General features: G+C 36.6%; 1 protein-coding gene across 1 annotated transcript in view; it reads left to right on the plus strand.

Annotated features, from left to right (window-relative positions):
• Nucleotides 1-18021, plus strand: part of LOC150085555 (sister chromatid cohesion protein DCC1) — a 300470-nt gene that overhangs the window by 113515 nt on the left and 168934 nt on the right. The window contains exon 4 of the mRNA XM_090373339.1: nt 11744-11872. Within this exon, the coding sequence (XP_090229465.1) occupies nt 11744-11872 (129 nt within the window). The remainder of the gene's footprint in view (nt 1-11743; nt 11873-18021) is intronic.

Raw genomic sequence — 18021 nt, forward strand, 5'->3', positions numbered from 1 at the left:
AAAATACAGATTATATGCTTCCTTCTTCACACAGGTAACTATCCAGTTGACCTTTAAATTTATTCAAGCTGTCAGCTTCGAACTACTTGCGAGGGCAATTTGTTCTAACAATCAATGACTCGCTGGCTAAGAGAAAACTTCCTACAATCTAATCTAAACCCCAACCCATTTAATTTGAATTTATAACCCCTGGTTCTGGAATTCTTTATAACAGTGAGAATTCCACCTTCGTTCGTTTTACTAATCCCTTTCAGAGCCTTATAAACCCTAGTCATGTCACCTCTCAGCTGCCTGGTTGCCCAAGCTCCGTAGCCCACATAATCTGAGTCTTTCCTCATATGATTGTCCTTCTGGATCTGACCATTCGAGTTGCTTGTCTTTGGACCCTTTCAAGAAGCTCAATGTCTTTTTTCAAATGAGGTCTCCATGCTTGAGCCCACTATTCCAAATGTAGTCTTACAATTGCCTTATACAGTGGGATTATGACCTCCCTATCTTTATAGGATAACATTCGATAAATCATCAATAGGACACCATGGGCTTTCCTGGCTGCTTGTTTGCACTGTTCACAAAACTTCATATCTGCCCATAGTATCATAACTCCTAGAAACCTTTTCTCCTCCAATGTTGTTTTTAATTCAGCCCCACCAAGTGTATAATTTATTTGGGGTTTGCTATTCCCCAATTTAAGCCTTTGCATTTAGTATTAAAACATAGCTACCACTTCTCTGACTGTCTTTGAAGTCTGTTCAAGTCATCATAAAGTTGCACTGCTTGGCACTAATCATTAACAGCGCTGCCAATGATTACATCATCTGCAAAGTTTAAAATCAGGCTTCTATCCCTTCGTTGATGTCATTTATGAAAATGAGAAACAACAATGGTCCAAGAACCGATCCTTGAGGTACCACACTCCTGACGGTACACCAGTCTGAAGAATATCCATTAATCGCAACCATTTGTGATTAATGGATTGTGATTGTGATTAACAAATTTCAGCCACCCAGCAATCAATCTTAGAATCTTACCAGTAATCCAGTCTATTCAAGCTTATGCAGTAACTTCTCATGAGGGACAGTCAAATGCCTTGCTAAAATCCAAATAAACTATGTCAAAATTGTTCCCTAAATCCAACTCATGAGTAACTGTGTCAAATTAGCCCACTAAGTTAGCTAAATATCATTTTCCTTTAACAAAGCCCTGTTATGTGTCCTTAAGAATGCCATAGCTATCTAAATGTCTGGATTGCACTCTTAATCACTGCCTCTAAGATTTTTCCTACCATTGAAGTCAGACTAACCTGTGTGTAGTTACCATCTTTGCCTTTAGAACTACTTTTATGTATTGGTGATGCTTTGGCACTTCTCCAATCTAAAGGAATCTCCCCGAGGCCAAAGATGCTCTCATAATTAACCTCAATGGTTCAATACACCCGCTCGCACTCTTCCTCAAAACTACAGGGTATATACCATCAACTCTGGGAGCCTTACTTGCCTTTATGCTCAAAAGCTTTTCTAATAAAGAATCATCTGTAATTACGACATCACTAATTTCATATGGCTCAGCCACACTTGCACATCCTCTTCTCAGCATATGAAGGGTCTTTCGTTGGTAAAGGCCGATGCAAAGTACCTATTCAATTCATCCACAACATCAGCTGGGTTATCTAAGACTTTCCCACATCCGGTGCAAAAGGGACCGATCTGATTATTTTTCTTCTCCTTTGTTATATTTGCATACATGAAAAATTCCTTCTCCCCATTCTTTGCTCTCTTAGCCACCTGTTGTAGGCCTCAGTACTTTTCATCGCTCTGTAACTGTTCCATACTATGTTCTTCTGCTCTGGTTGACCAGCCAGCTTTGCAGTCATCCATTTCGGCATCTTCCTGCTATATTTTCTTAAATGTATATGTGCTTTCATGTCTTTGATTAAGCCCTGTGATGTCATCTGATTTGTTAGCAATGATGAGTTCAAGAATATTCTCACTCCTAGTACTTTTTTTTTTTTTTTTTTTTTAACATCATGATTTTCCCTCCCACTTATTCTAATCAGTCTGGGGCAGATTAAAGTCACCCATAATAAGACATTCACTCCTGCTTGCCCATTCCATATGCATGTAAAGACTCTCATCAATATTTATCACAATCTTCTGGTCTGTAGATTATTCCCACACTCATTGTTCCTTTGCTTCCAACTAACTCACACCACACAGATTTTTTGCTAGCAGACATAACTTCAGACTCAGCAAAAGCTCTTTTCGCACTCAGGCTGCTTTTGATAAGGAACATGACACCTCCACTCCTTCTATCTTTCCTAAATATGTTATGCATACCATAGTGGAACTTGTAATCACCAATTTCCGGGTGACACCACATTTCAGTTAGCCCTATTATATCAGCATTAGTTGTCCTAACCGGAAGTTCAAATTCAGTCATTTTATTGAAAATACCTATGACATTAGTATAGACACAGTTGAGACCAAGTAATCTTCTATAGTTTACTATCCTGACACACACCCCTTGAAGTTATTTAGGTTTGTATCCCAAGCTTTATCTTTCCCCTCATTTGAAACATTGCTACCCTCAGAACATCTTATCAATACCGGCTGTTGTGGCAACAAACAAGAATTCATGAGGTGAGTGCAGGCATTACTTTGACCCATATCATCACATAAATGTGGATCTAAATTACCCTTCTACCCCTAATGAGCAGTTTCCTTGAACCTTTAGGCCGGTGGTTTTCAACCGGGGTGCCACAACAACATTCTCGTGGTGCCTTTAATTTGGGTTTAAATTACTTAAAATAAATAAGTTATTATTATTATTTTTTTAAAAATTTGTATATTTTTTTCATTATAAAAAGGTTTACGGTATCCATTGTACCGTATATCTTTTTAATTTTGTAGTGATCTATAATTGATCTTTATTTAGTACCTCTATATAAAGAATAAAATTATTATATAGGTATATATTAAAATGTCAAGAACCACTGTGTTAGGTATTTCTTTTGGCCTATATGTGCCATGAAAAAAATTATCGGGACACTAAGGGCACTGAACTGAGAAAATTTGGGAACCTCTGTCTTAGGGTATTCTCAATGATACTGGCAAAAATCTTTGCACTACCTTTGTTCAAATGAATACCATCTCTACAAAATAGATTCCTTATACCTATAAATGCGGGTCATGCTGATAAAAAAAAAAAAATTCCCCCCCGGAGCCTTGCAGATTCTCTCAAGTTTCGAGTTAATCCACAAGGCAATATGTTACTCATCTTGTGGCAAATTCCATGGAAAAGGATAGCAGAACACAAAAAGATGTCCTGGTTATTTCTAACTTTTTTAAATATGTTTGACATAAAATCTTCCATCTTGTGGTGTTATTTTGTTTTTGCAGTTTTCCATTAACCACTTTCCTCATGGAATCACCTCTTTCACCCACTGTTTTTCTCCTGTATGAGAGGCAGTAAAAAATAATTTGTATCTTTAACTTGTAGCATTGTTTCAACTTGTCATAACATGTCCGGTGACTTAACTAGATATAGTAATACACAAATCACCCAGTTTGAATTAGCTCAGTTGAACAGGTGCTTTGCATGTTTTGTCCATTGTAAATTGAATGATTTTATGGAGCAGCAAATTTGCCTGAAATTTTTTTTCACATCAGTGAAAATACAAGAAAAGTACATCTTAATGTTAATGACCTGCTTCCATCAAATACCTGTCCAGAGTTTCCCGTGTTGATGAGGAGGAAAAGAAAAAGAAAGAATCAAGTCTAGATCTGTAGCATAATTTTGTATGAAAGACTAGATCTGTAGCATAATTTTGTATATCGTATTCCTGGTATACAAGTTATCCTTTAAAGAGTGATAATGCTTAATTTAATGTCATAAATATATGGAATTATAGTTGGTTCCTAAGCATAGTACAGTTACTATGAAATAAGTTCCACATAGCCAGATAATATTGCTCAAAATCCAGTAACATTCAAAATCTCCTTGGGTGCTGTCATCAATTCAGAATCTGAACATGACTAAAATTTTTTTTACTCTGTGCAGTCACAAAACTAATACTGAAACTAAGTTAGTAATAGTATTAGTTTTGTGGATTATTAATTTGGCATCATACAGAGATTGTAGTCATTTGTTTTGACATGATAACAGAATCCAGAGAGAGATTCCAAAACATCATTAGATTTAGGATAAGATAATCTGGCTATTTGAAATTCATTTTGTAGTAGTTCTACTATACTTTGGAAGTTAAAACTGTGTGTATTAAAAGGTTCATATTGAGAATGCCAGTCATTATCAGCCATTTTCAATCCACTGCAGGATGAAGGCCTCTCCAGCAACTTTCTTTCCAGTTTCTTCTGTTTTGTGCAATGGCCATCCATTTACTACCCATGAACTGCTGAATCCCATCAGTCCATCTCCGTTGTTGTCTTCCAGTTTCTTTTAGCCCTTCTTGGGTACCATTCTGTTATTTTCTTAGTCCATCTCTCATCATGTTTTTGAGCTATGTGTCCTGCCCAAGTCCATTTCAGTTCTTTAGTTTTGATAAGAATTCCTTTACTTGTGTTTCTCTTCTTATTGTGGTGGACGTGGACTTCTGAAGCTTCTGCAAATGGACAAGTTTTCTTAGAAATTTCATCGTATTTTTGATTAGTTAATGTATTAATTTGTGTTTTACAAATAGATGAAATAGGCTAAGTAGCGTTCATTAGCTTATTTTATAAATTTAGCTAATGATTTTGTAAGTTACAACTCACTACTCATGCTGCTATCTATCGGTGTTTTGGCAGGAATATTGAAGTAACCAGTAGTACAGAAGGATAGTAGGGTTTTAATCATAATAAATAAGAATTTTGAAGGTTTTAATCACTTTTTCTTGGCAAATATCTTTTGTATTTAGCTAAGGATATAACTAATTTAACATTGTGATCGTTATGGTATAGCGTAACTTGATAGGGTATATCTCTTTGAAATGGGGGTCCACCAAACTCTCAGCTGCCGAACTTAATGCCAGAGCTCACTCTTGTGCATCAGGCAACACAGCAGCAACCTTCAGGGTAGAATGGGCTGGTCCCTCAGGAATTAGTTATTATTGGTGACTCTGAAGATGGGAAATATATTGTGCAAAAAGCATAGTTGGAATAGGACCAGGGTATGTATGCCAGGACAAAAGTTGATAATGTTATAGAGCAGATATCATATTTTAAGGGCACAAAGGATGATTTGTTGGCAATAAGCATAGGGGATCTATGGACTTATTTAATAAGTACAGTTCAATGTTGAAAAAAAAGTCACAAGTTAAGAGTTAAATTTGAAAGTGTTTGCAATTTTGCCTAGACATGATAGGAGAAAGTGTATGACAAGAGCCTTGTCAATCAGTTTCATCCTGGAGATATTGTTCAAGGCTCATGCAGCAGAATTTTCTCAGTGTGGTCTGTGCTTGTTAACAGGAGAGATTGTTTCTACGTGGATGGGATATATTTAAATTGAAAGGGTGCAAGAATATTTGTGATTGCTATCGAGGCAGCGTTAGGTGGGTCAGAAAATTGCTAGCTTGGGGATTCATAGACTAATACATTAACAGTAGCCACAGGCCGAGGTGAAAGTGATTCTTGCACTGCTTTTATTAGAATGAGCAGCAGCCTGGAAAGTGAGGTACTGAGGATTCCAAGGACTGCTGGGAGTCATCATGGAACAAGGGCTCTCCCAAGTAAATACATGGGTTGTGTTAAGGTAACTAAGAGTAAGAACAGGTATGTATGAGATCTGTCTGGAAAGTATCCAGCCATTTTGAATATTTTGAGAACCGGTTGCATGGCCTTGATGTAACTTGGCAGCTTGTCAGAGGAGACCTGACTGTGCATGCATGAATGAACAGTCACTCTCTCTCTCTCGTGGGGCTAGTCATTCAGCAGTGAGATGCTGTTGAGTGAGCTTGTGTTCTGTGTGACCGGCGCATTCACAATGACTGAGCGAGTAGATCAGCGAATCTGCATCAAGTTTTGCGTCAAACTTAGACATTCGTCCGCGGAAACTATTCAAATGATTAAGGCGGTTTTCAGGGATGATATCAATGAGTGAAACCCAGATAAAATGTGGTACTCATGTATCAAAGAATGGCAGAAATCTGTTGAAAGCTATCAATGTTCTGGAAGGCCTTCAACAAGCAGAACACCTGAAAATGTTGAATGCACGTGGGCTGCAATCAACAAAAATCTACGATTGACAGTGAGAGAGAAGAAGATGTGGGGATTCTATGGAATATTGTTTCAGACATTTGGACGGAGGATCTTGGCATGAAATGTATGGTCGCAAAATTTGTTCCACTGCTCCTGTCACAAGGTCAGAAAGAATTTCGTGCTGCACAGGACTTGCTTGAAAGGACTTGCACAGGACTTGCTTGAAACCGCTAACAATGACCCAGATTTCCTCAAAAAGGTCATAACCAGAGATGAGTCATGGGTCTATGGATATGATCCTGAAACAAAAGCCCAGTCTTTCCAATGGAAGTCGCCTGATTCTCCATGTCCGAAGAAGGCACAGCAAAGTCGTAGCAATGTCAAGGCCATGTTGGCGTTTTCTATTTTATCATGATGGTATTGTCCACCACGAATGTGCTTCTCCAGGCCAGACAATAACTAAGGAGTACTACATCGAAGTCCTTTGCTGGCTTAGGGGTGCAGTAAGAAGAAAATGACCGCAGCTGTGGACTGGCATCTTCATCACAACAATACGCCAGCCCATTCTTCAAATCTCATGCAGACTTTTTTTTGGCAAAACCTCGCATCATCCAGCTCTGTCAGCCTCCCTACAGGTCAGATTTGGCTCCCTGCAACTTTTGGCTTTTCCCAAAGCTAAAAATCGTCATTGAAAGGGGGGAAGATTTCAGCCCATGGATGAGATTAAGGAGAACGTGACAAGGCAGCTGATGGCGATCCCAAAAAAGAACTTTGCAGATTGTTTTGAAAAGTGGAAACAACACAGGGATAAGTGTGTAAGGTCCCAAGGGGAGTACTTTGAAGGGAGACTAAGGCACCATTGTCATAGATAAGTTACTTTTTTTATATATTACATGGCTGGATACTTTCTGGACAGATCTCGTATACTTGCATGTACACCAATGCTAGGAGTATAGTAAATAAACTTGAATTTAAGGTGCTGGTGATGACATCAAAGGCTGATGTTGTTAGGATATCAAGACATGGTGTCACAGAGATAACGAATGCAGAATTTGGGGAGTACAATGTGTACAGAAAGGATAGCAGGGGAGGAGGGTGATGTTATTAGTTAAGGAACATAAAATCTAAGAAAGTGCATCCAATTGACATGGGCAGACAGTGCAGTGTTGAGTCAGTTTGGTGTGACATAAGCACTGGGAAAACGAGGTTGAGAGTAGAAGTGTGTTATATGCCTAATGACTCTGATTGAGTACAACGAACAGCTGTACAGAGAAATAGAATGGACCAGTAAATCAGATAGCCTTATAATGGGGGATTTTAAATTCCCAGATATAGACCGGAATTTGTGGTCGGTCACTTACACATTAGCAAGACTTTTCTGGATTTATTGGATAATTCTTTTCTACAACAGCAGGTTCGAGAGGCAACCAGAGGGAGTAATACTCTTGACCTGATTATTATCAGTGATTCTTTCTGCATTAAGAATCTGCAGATAAAGGAATCACTAGGTGGCAGTAATCACAGTGTGCTGAAGTGGGATTTACTCAAAGAGATAACTGCCATCAGGGGTAAAGGGAATTTTTTTTGCTTTCATAAAGGTGAATACAGAGGTCTGAGATTTTTTAAATTCTACACAGTGAAATCAACTGATGATGTTATCAACACAATAAACTGTAAATGGGAAGCATTCAAGAAATTAATTTTGGAAGATACTAGGCTTTTCATACCAACTAAGAAATACCACTCAAGGTTTAGGCCCAAATGGATGTCAGATGAACTAATGATGCTCGTGGCAGAGAAGAAAAATACATGGGATGCATATAAATTATCAGGACACAGGCCTATAGTAGATATAAGATAGTCTGTAATCAAGTCACAAAAGATGTCAGGCAAGCAAAAGTAGATTACGAGAAACCTTTGGCAAAGAAAGCAAAGAAAAACAGCAAAGCATTCTTTACTTATGTAAATTCTAGAACAGGAGATGAATCAGATTGGTCCACTTGATATCGATTGATTCGATTTTGAGGATTCTGCTCAGGTAGCTGACAAATAAGTATTTTGCATCTACATTCACACATGAGAATTCTGTAGGGAAGTGGAGGATAGAAGCATATTAAACTCTTAACAGGGTGATAAAATGATTTTGTAATAACCGAGAGCAAAGTGGAGGAGAAATTGTTGAAGTTAAACATGAGACAGGCACCTTGGGGGGGGGGATCTATCCAATTATATTAAAGGAGGCAGCAAAGGAAGTAAGCAAACTCTTAGCCTTAATTATGAAATTAATGAAGGCACTGGTTAAAGAAGTACTGCAATATCATCTAGACAAGGCTGCAGTCATAGTTCAGACACAGCATGGGTTCATTAAGGGGAAGTCTTGTCTGACCAGTGTGATTGGATACTATGATGTGGTCACAAAGGAACTGGATGCAAAAAATAATTTTTTTTTTATCATATACTTGGATTTTAGGAAAGATTTTGATACTGTTGCATGTGTAAGACTACTGTATAAATTGGAGCAGTATGACATTAAAGGAAAGTTGCTACAATGAATAAAAGGATGGTTGAGTGTTAGAAGACAGAGAATGGTAATCGGTGGACACTGCTCTTTGTGGACTAATGTTATTAGTGGAGTCCCCCAAGGTTTGGTGTTGGGACCATTGTTGTTTTCTGAATTTATCAATGATATTAAGGAGGGTATATCAGGCTTAATGTCCAAGTTTGCAGATGATATGAAGGTTGTCAGGGTTGTTAATGACAGTAATGATAGTACACTACTGTAACAGTTGGAAAAAAGTTGGGCTGAGAGGTGGCAACTGAATTTTAACATTGATAAATGTAAAGTACTGTATATGGGTAGCAGTAACCCCAGAGTAATATACCAAATGGGTGGTACTACATTCAGAGTAGTGGAGAATGAAAAGGACCTTGGGGTATTTGTGCAGTCACATATGAAGTTTTCTGAGCAGTGAAAACAGGCTGCAAGAGTAGCTCATGGTGTCTTAGTGATATACAGGAATTTTGCTGCACGGGTAAGGAGGTGATTGTTCCCTTGTATAAGGCAATGGTCAGGCCACATTTGAGTATTGCATACAGGTCTGGGGGCCTCATTTTAGGAAAGATGTAGATCTGCTGGAACAAGTACAGAGAAGGGCAAAGAGATTGGTGAGTGGAAGAAAGGGTTGCTGTTACCAATAAAGGCTTAAGTTCTGTTGCGGCATCTGGAGACTAGGCACATGCTCGGTGATCTAATTGAGATGTATGAGGCCTTGAATGGTTTGAGCACACTCAATGCACGGGATACTTCTGCTTTCTCAGACTAAGAACCTGAGCAGGTATAAATTCCAATTGAGGAAATACAACTGTGGACTAGATTTGCGGAAATTTGCCTTTAGCCAACTGGTGGTTGATATTTGGAACAAACTTCCATCTGTTGTAGTGGAGGTCAACAACTTAAATAAGTTCAAGACAGAACTAGACAAACATTTGGAGTGAATTGATGTGTGAAATGGGAAGGGGTTTTTATTTTTGGCTGATGCCCTTTAAGCTTGATTTCTTGCATCATATGCCTACTGATGCTAATGCTCTCCAACAGTTCGATTCCTAATATAATTCATTCCATTCTTCGCTGTGTAGTTTTCAGCTTCTCTTCCATTCTTTTGGTGAGTGCCCAAATTTCACTTCCATAAGTCATGGTGGTTCATACATTGGTTCATTCATTGTTTTATGTTTCAGGTGAATTGGGATATTGCTCCTCAGTATGCGTCTATATTTCCTGAATGCTATCCATCCGAAATTTATTCTTCTCTTGAATTCCAGCAATTTATCATTATTACGGCTAATGGCTTGTCCAAGATAAGTATATGAATCCATCCTTTTCCAATATTGCTCTTTCAATGATTATATCCATTTCTGTGGCATACTTGTTCATCTTTAGTCCAAAATCCTTACTAACTCTGCATAACTGATAATGATTTTCCTCTAATTGTGATTGTGGCTTATGATCACACTGTCATCTGCAAGTCATAAATGGTTTAGGTACTTTCCATACACATTGACTCCTTTCTGCAACCAAGTCCAGTCTTCTGAAAGCTTCTTCAAGGGTAGCAGTAAACAACTTCAGAGATATTGTGTTTCCTTGTCAAACTCCTTTCTCAATTTTAAATTTGCTATTGTCTTTGTCTAGTCTAATATAGGAGGTATCGTCTCGTATCTTTTCTTTTAAAATTATAACGCATGGGGTGTCTATGCCTTGTCTTTCCAGTGCCCGAAACATTTGCCTTATGCTGTATGGAGTCAAATTACTCCGGGGACTCACATCGGGTGAGTATGGGCTTGGCACACCCAGGGTCCTGAACTGGATATCATCATTCTTCTCTTTCGTGGTGATTCCCTTCTACTTTTGACTCTCTCTCTCTCTCTCTCTCTCTCTCTCTCTCTCTCTCTCTCTCTCTCTCTCTCAGGGTAACTCGGGAACTTCTTTTTTTTCCTGGTGCAGCATAAGCCTCAGGCTTCCTTGCACCATATGGCTATTAATAATAATAATAATAAATGCCTTTTCATAATCCATAAATGCTAAGCATAATGGTGTTTTTTTGTTTTTTTTTTTCATTTCCTTTCTCCATTAGCTTTGATATTACGTGAAGGTGATCCATAGTTGAGAATCCTGTCCTAAAGCCAGCTTGATCTTTCGGTTGATTCTTTTCATGTATTCTTTCTGTAATGATTACTGGCATTGAGCATGCCAATAATCATTATATTGTAATGTGGAGTGGCTGTCTTCATAATGGGGTGTTTATGGATTACTTTAGGCGCCTCCGTAGCCAGGTGGGAAGGAGCAGCAGTGCATAGCACACGCTTCTTGATTAGACCGGGGTTCGAGCCCGTCACCACCAAATACAGAGGATGCGGAAAGGTCAGGGAATGACCACCACACATCCCGGAGCAATATGGCCTTAGTTGCTAATGCTCCTAAACAACAAAAAAAAAACAAAAAAAAAAAAAAAAAAATGGATTACTTTATTTCAATTAATATTGTCGTCCAATGTAAGAATATAGAGTGCTTCAAGCCATAAACATATGTGATAATTGTGTGAACAGTCATTGAATGATATGGGAGTTAAGTTGGTCATGCCACCTCACACTAGAAATATTTGCTGAAGGTGGAACATGCAAAATTGGAAATTGCAGGAAATATTTTTAGTCATGTGAACCAAAGTGGATCACACAGTGGTAACTTACAAGTTAAATAAATGGTTTAATAATATCAAGAGAAGATTGCCTCTTCTTTCTGTAAATTCATTTTTGTGTCCAATAACTTTATTCATATTATTCACTTCTTAAAATAAACATTGGCACGAAAGGGAAGTAGACAAAAGAAATTACTACTACCACTTGATATAATTTTTTTCCTTATATGATCATGTTGATATTTTTTCGTAGTGTTATAATATACTGTGATAAACTAGTAAGATTTCATAAAACGTGTTCATTTCTAGTTTGAATTTTTCTTATTTTATTCCAAAGTTATATTTATGTTTTAACTCTCCCCACAGATCTCCGGTGTATATCACTCTTATTTTGAATTAAGACCATGTAGGCCAAAGTTGAAGAAATTAAGGGTAATTCTGGAAGATAATCTTTTTCAAGGAAATGAATATGAAGCAGACAATGCTGGAACAAAAGTAAGGACATTTATTATTTAGTTATTCTGTCAAAATACATGGCAACCCAAAATTTGGGAAACCCAAACTTTTATTCATAGCATATGATGTATAGAATGAAAAATGTATTTTAAAATGTGTCTTCAAAAGAGAAGCCACAGTGGGTGTTTAAAATATCTGCTACCAATGTTGGCACTCATTCACTCAATGAAACATCTACAAAAAATTGTAAGGTAATGTCTTGCTGTGAATGCTATCAACAATGTTATTGTTAAAAGTATCATCCTTAAGATAATTCTATAGTCAATAAACGAATTCAGATTAGAGAGGTCACAAGATATTTGAAACAACATTATCTACAGACACTTAGAAAACTTCAGCAGTTGCAATTTGGAAGGTGTAAGTGTATATCTTGTTGCACTATCTCGCTGGAAGTAGTCTTTTTGATGTTGTGAGATTATAATGTCTTTATAATCTCTTTTAAATTTAAAGAGAGATGATGTGGAATTTACTTAAAGATCTACCAGCTGATGTGGGATTTGCTTAAAGATGTACCAGCTGATGTGGGATTTACTTAAAGATGTAACTATCATCAAGGGTAAAGATGTAACTACCATCAAGGGTAAAGGGAAGGGTTTTGCTTTCATAAAGGTGACTACAGTGAGATCAAGTGATGATGTTAAAAACAACGAATTCCAAATGTGAAGTTTTCAAGGAATTAACCTTGGAAGATACTAGGCCTTTCGTACCAACTAAGAAATACTGTTCAAGATTTAGAGGCGCCTCCATAGCCAGGTGGGGAGTAGCAGTGTGTAGCACATGCTTCTTGATTAGACCGGGGTTCGAGCCCATGCCCACCAAATATGGAGGATGTGGAAAGGTCAGGGAATGACCACCACATATCCCAGGAGCAATATGGTCTTAGTTGTAATGCTCCTAAAAACCAAACAACACACACACTTAAGATTTTGACCTAAATGGATGTCAGATAAACTAATGAGGCTCGTGGTAGAGAAGAAAAATCCATGGATGCATATAAATTATCAGGCGACACAAACGCCTTTGGTAGATATAAGCTAGTCTGTAATCAAGTCACAAAGGAGGTTAGGCAAGCAAAAGCTGATTACGAGAAATCCTTATAAAGGATGCAAAGAAAAACAACAAAGACTTTGCTTATGTAAATTCTAGAAGGAAGGGGATGAATCAGATTGGTCCACTTGATATTGATAGTTCAACTGTTGATGATCCTGCTCAGATAGCTGACAAACTGAATGACTATTTTGCATCCACATTCACACATGAGGAATTCTGTAAGGAAGCGGAGGACCGAAGTTTACTAAACTCTAACAGGAAGCCAAATGATTTTATAATAACAAACAGCAAAATGGGGGAGAAATTGTTGAAGTTAAACATAAAAAAGCACTAGGGAGATGGGATCTATCCTATTATAATAAAGGTGAAGTAAGAAAACCCTTAGCCGTAATTATGAGAGCGGCCTTAGATTCAGGGAGGTCCCCATGGACCGGAGATGTGCAAATGTATCCCCAATTCACAAAGGGGGTTCAAAGGGTAACACAAATAATTACAGACCTGTTAGTTTAACTTCTGTTCTTAGGAAAATACTGGAGTCACTGGTTAAAAATGCATTGCAGGATCATCTAGACAAGACTGCAGTAATAGTTTGACACAGCATGGGTTTGTTAAGGGGAGCTGTTGTCTGACCAATTTGATTGGATACTGCGATATGGTCACAGAGGAACTGGATGCAAAAAATAATTTTGATATCATATACTTGGATTTCAGGAAAGCTTTTGATATGGTTGCACATGGAACACTGCTGTACAAATTTGAGCGATATAGCATTAAGGGCAAGTTGCTACAATGGATAAAGGGATGGTTGAGTGTGAGACAACAGAAAGTGGTAATAAATAGACACTGCTCTTCATGGACTAACATTATTAGTGGAGTCCCCCAGGATTCGGTGCTGGGCCCATTGTTGTTTTGTGTATTTATCAACGATATTGATGAAGGTATATCAGGCTTAATGTCCAAGTTTGCAGATGATACAAAGGTTGGCAAGGTTGTTAATGACAGTAAAGACAGTATGCTACTGCAACAGAAGGTTACTACTAGAAAAGTTACGCAGATGGCTGAGAACTGGCAACTGAAGTTTAATATTGAGAAATGCAAAGTACTGTATATGGTGGGTGCAGGTGGGTGGCCAGAGCAGGTCACAGAGTCTTGTCAATGATATATAGGAATTTTGCTAGCAGAGACAAGGAGGTGATTAGCCCTTTGTATAATGCAATGGTTAGGCCACACCTTGAATGCTGTGCACAGGTCTGGAAGCCTCATTTTAGGAAGGATGTAGAGTTGCTAGAACGAGTAGAAAGAAGGGCAACAAGATTGGTGAGAGGAACAAAGAGGTGTTCTTACCAAGAAAGGCTTAAGTTCTGCAAGTTGCAGCATCTGGAGACTAGGCATCTGTGAGGTAATCTGATTGAGGGATATAAGGTCTTGAAAGGTTTGAGCAAGCTCAATGCTAATGGGATTCTTCTGCTTGCTCAGATTATGTATCTGAAGGGATATAGATTCAAATTGAGGAAAGACAGTTGGAGAATAAGTGTGTGGAAGTTTGCCTTTAGCCAGCAGGTAGTTGATTGCTGGAACAAACTTCAATCTGATGTTGTAGTTGATAGCTTAAATAAATTTAAGGCTTAACTAGACAAACGTTTGGAGTGGCTGGATGGGGAAGGATTTTTTTTTTTTGACTGATAATGTATAAGCTTGCATTCTTCTGTCATATGCCTTAACTAATGCTAATGCCAATATCATAATGTCAAGTCCACCATTCAGCATGGATGCTAATTGCACTCCAGTTCTATATATATATATAGTTATTATAGTAAAAGTATAATATGTACTATACAGATGCTGAATATGTATATAAACATAACAGTATACAGCAGGCCAAAATAACTTATAAAGACAATGATAGCCTGTGTAGGTCTACAATGCCATACCCTGGAAATAAACATATAATTAGTAATAATATATAAATATATATTATTATATTATATAATATAATATAATAATGATTATGTAGCTAATTATTGATATATAGATACATTGAAAGGAACTTTTTCAAGGGCTAACCCCTTTCAATATATCCCACCAATAATTAACAGAGCTATCTGTTTCTAATTGCTATCTGTAGGTTTAACTAAGTCCAATTGTTAAGCATAAACATAAAGGTCAATTTGGTTATAATTTTAATTTAGCAGTAAACAGGCAAGATAACAACTAGCAGAGACAAGGAGGTGATTATCTCCTTGTTGTTATCTTGCCTGTTTGCTGCTAAATTTAAATTATAACCAAATTGGCCTTTATGTTTAACAATTGGACTTAATTAAACAGGCAGATAGCAATCAGAAACAGATAACTCTGTTAATTATTGGTGAGATATATTGAAAGGGGTTACCCCTCGAAAACGTTCCATTCAATGTATCTATATATCAATAATTAGCTACATAATAATTATTATATTATATTATATTATATTATATTATATTATATTATTACTAATTATATGTTTATTTCCAAGGTATGGCATTGTAGACATACATGGACTATCTCAGTCTTTATAAGTTATTTTGGCCTTATGGCCCACTGTATACTGTTATGTTTATATACCTATTCAGCATCTATATAGTACATATTATACTATAATAACTAGATATATAATAACTAGATTACAGACTGATGTTCAATCTAGTATTAATGGCATTAATCTGATCTTGCATAACTTTTACATTTATCCCAATTTTTTATATACAAAAAAAAAAAAAAAAAAATATATATATATATATATATATATATATATATATTTTAGTCCGAGGTAAGGCATAAAACAAATGTAAAAATTAATGTAAATACACATGTAAATAAAGGAATTTAATCCACAAGTTAACACAAAACTACAGAAATTTAACAGAATTTCATCGAACCAACAACAAACCACCATAATAGGCATTGGCTTGAAAATCGGGGACTTCGGCCAATGCGACATCAGCACACAGTGAAATGCTAATGCGACTGCGTCATAAAAATAACCATACATAAAAACAAATTAAAAGCGGGAAATTCCCTTTTCGACTCCACGACCTCCACTGGACCACATTTAAGTAAGTAGTTGTAGTATAACAATATAAAATGCTTACCCGTTGGGCTTTGTGTATTCTATCACAGTTGCTGAAGAGATTGTAAAAAATTAACTAATTCATAATTAATACTAGTTTAGCTAACAATAATTAAGAAAATTAATATAAACATAAGTCCTTAGTATCCAGAATTAAATAAAATAGCAAAGCTGTGATAGATACAAACAGAAACGGGTAAGTATAAAAGCATTACATCGAATGGGCTGTTAATCCACTCAAAGCCCCCGATGAAGTAGGGGATTGACGGCCACGTGATGTAAAGCAAAAATGTATAAAATGTATAAATATTATTATATAGTTATAAAATAGTATTGATGATTACCTATTGCTACAGATACATAAAAAATTTTCATCAGTAATTATCATGAAAATTTCTTTAGCAATACGCAGTAAGTTTCTAAATCCTAAATGTATAGGCCATGTGAATTTAAGATAACCGAGACAAGGCTAACTTAAAGACCAGTATTGTATTAACGCCAATACCTATATGTATAAAACACCAGTACTTAAGAAAATCGAACTATTGTAAATGTGTATATATATATATATATATATAAATAATGAATGAAATGTACTAGAGGTTAAAACACCCTCTGGGTAATTTTATATTCCACGGTCCCTCACTTGTCTAATTTTTTGCGACCAGGCATGAAAGTTTAAAGACAGTGATATTAAACAACAGATGTTTCTCATTTCTGTTTTAATTTTAAAGTATTGTTTTTTGTCAGGTGATTATAAGGGTAGGAAAAATAAACATATAAAATTATTAAAAAAGATTTTCTAAGTTTGTTCTAAAGGTAATTGCTATAACTGTGATCATAATTTTGCTTAGAATTATTCACAATAATAAAAAAAAAAAAAAAAAAATCACAATTTTCAATCACTTAGATTACAAAATATAAAAACTACTGCCATATTGGCTATTTTTATGTTGCAGAGAGTAGCATTGCATTGATTGGAAAAAAAATTTCAGTAGAAATATTCAAAACTATCCACACTATCTGCATATTAAAATGAGTATACCCCACCCCAAACATACAACACTTTTCTTGCATTTCATAATTTCATATCCACATTTGCAGGTTAAGGTTTGTTCCTTTAGTTAGGTTATTATTAACTAAATAGTTTGTTAGCAGAAAGTAAAACCACATATGATTAAATTTTCTTGTTTATACTCTGGCACAACCACCAGGTCAGTGGAGTTTACAATAAATCAATCAATACAAATGTTAATCGTATTTAGCAGTCACAGGATTGAACCCTGGTCCACTCCAAGAGCGTGTACTATTGCATTCGTACTCATGACCACTCGGCTACGTCACTTGTTATAAGGTCTAAATTATAAAAATTAAATGCTTTTATATCATGTGCTATTGGTGTGTAGTAGCTTTTTTTGGATAGGGGATGCAGTAATTATTAATGGAAGTTGTTACTAGAATGGTGGCACCTGGCCTGACAGATTCAAAATTCTCCTTATTCTCAAAACAAGTTTAGTTTTTTGAAATCTGCTTAGAGCAGTGGTGGGAATCAAAAAGCCAGTTTCCTATCACCTTTCTCCCCCATTTCAAGGTAAAAAAGAAAAACTAAAAGAGAAAAAGAGTTCGAGAAAGAACTGAACCTTGTGGAGTACCAGCATTAGTGAAGTTGGAAGACAGAGCCATCTACCATCACCTACAGTGAGCGGTCAGAGAGAAAAACTAGTTGATGGGTAACATAAGCCAGAATATCACCAGTGGATCGACACTGATGGAACCCATGATCATTGATCAGATGGAAGTTTTAGATAGTTTGGAAGTTTGCATTTAACGGATTTCTCTCTTACTTTAGAAAGAATAGATGTAATTGCAATGGGATGAGAGGGATTTGTCACCCTTTTTTAGGAACTGGCTAGATATGAGCAAATTTCCAAGCAGAAGGAAAAACACCTTTGGAATAAGAAAATGGAAAAAA

The sequence above is a fragment of the Mastigoproctus giganteus genome, chromosome 5 (assembly GCF_048544385.1).
Source record: "Mastigoproctus giganteus isolate SK-2022 chromosome 5, ASM4854438v1, whole genome shotgun sequence".
NCBI lineage: Eukaryota > Metazoa > Arthropoda > Arachnida > Uropygi > Thelyphonidae > Mastigoproctus > Mastigoproctus giganteus.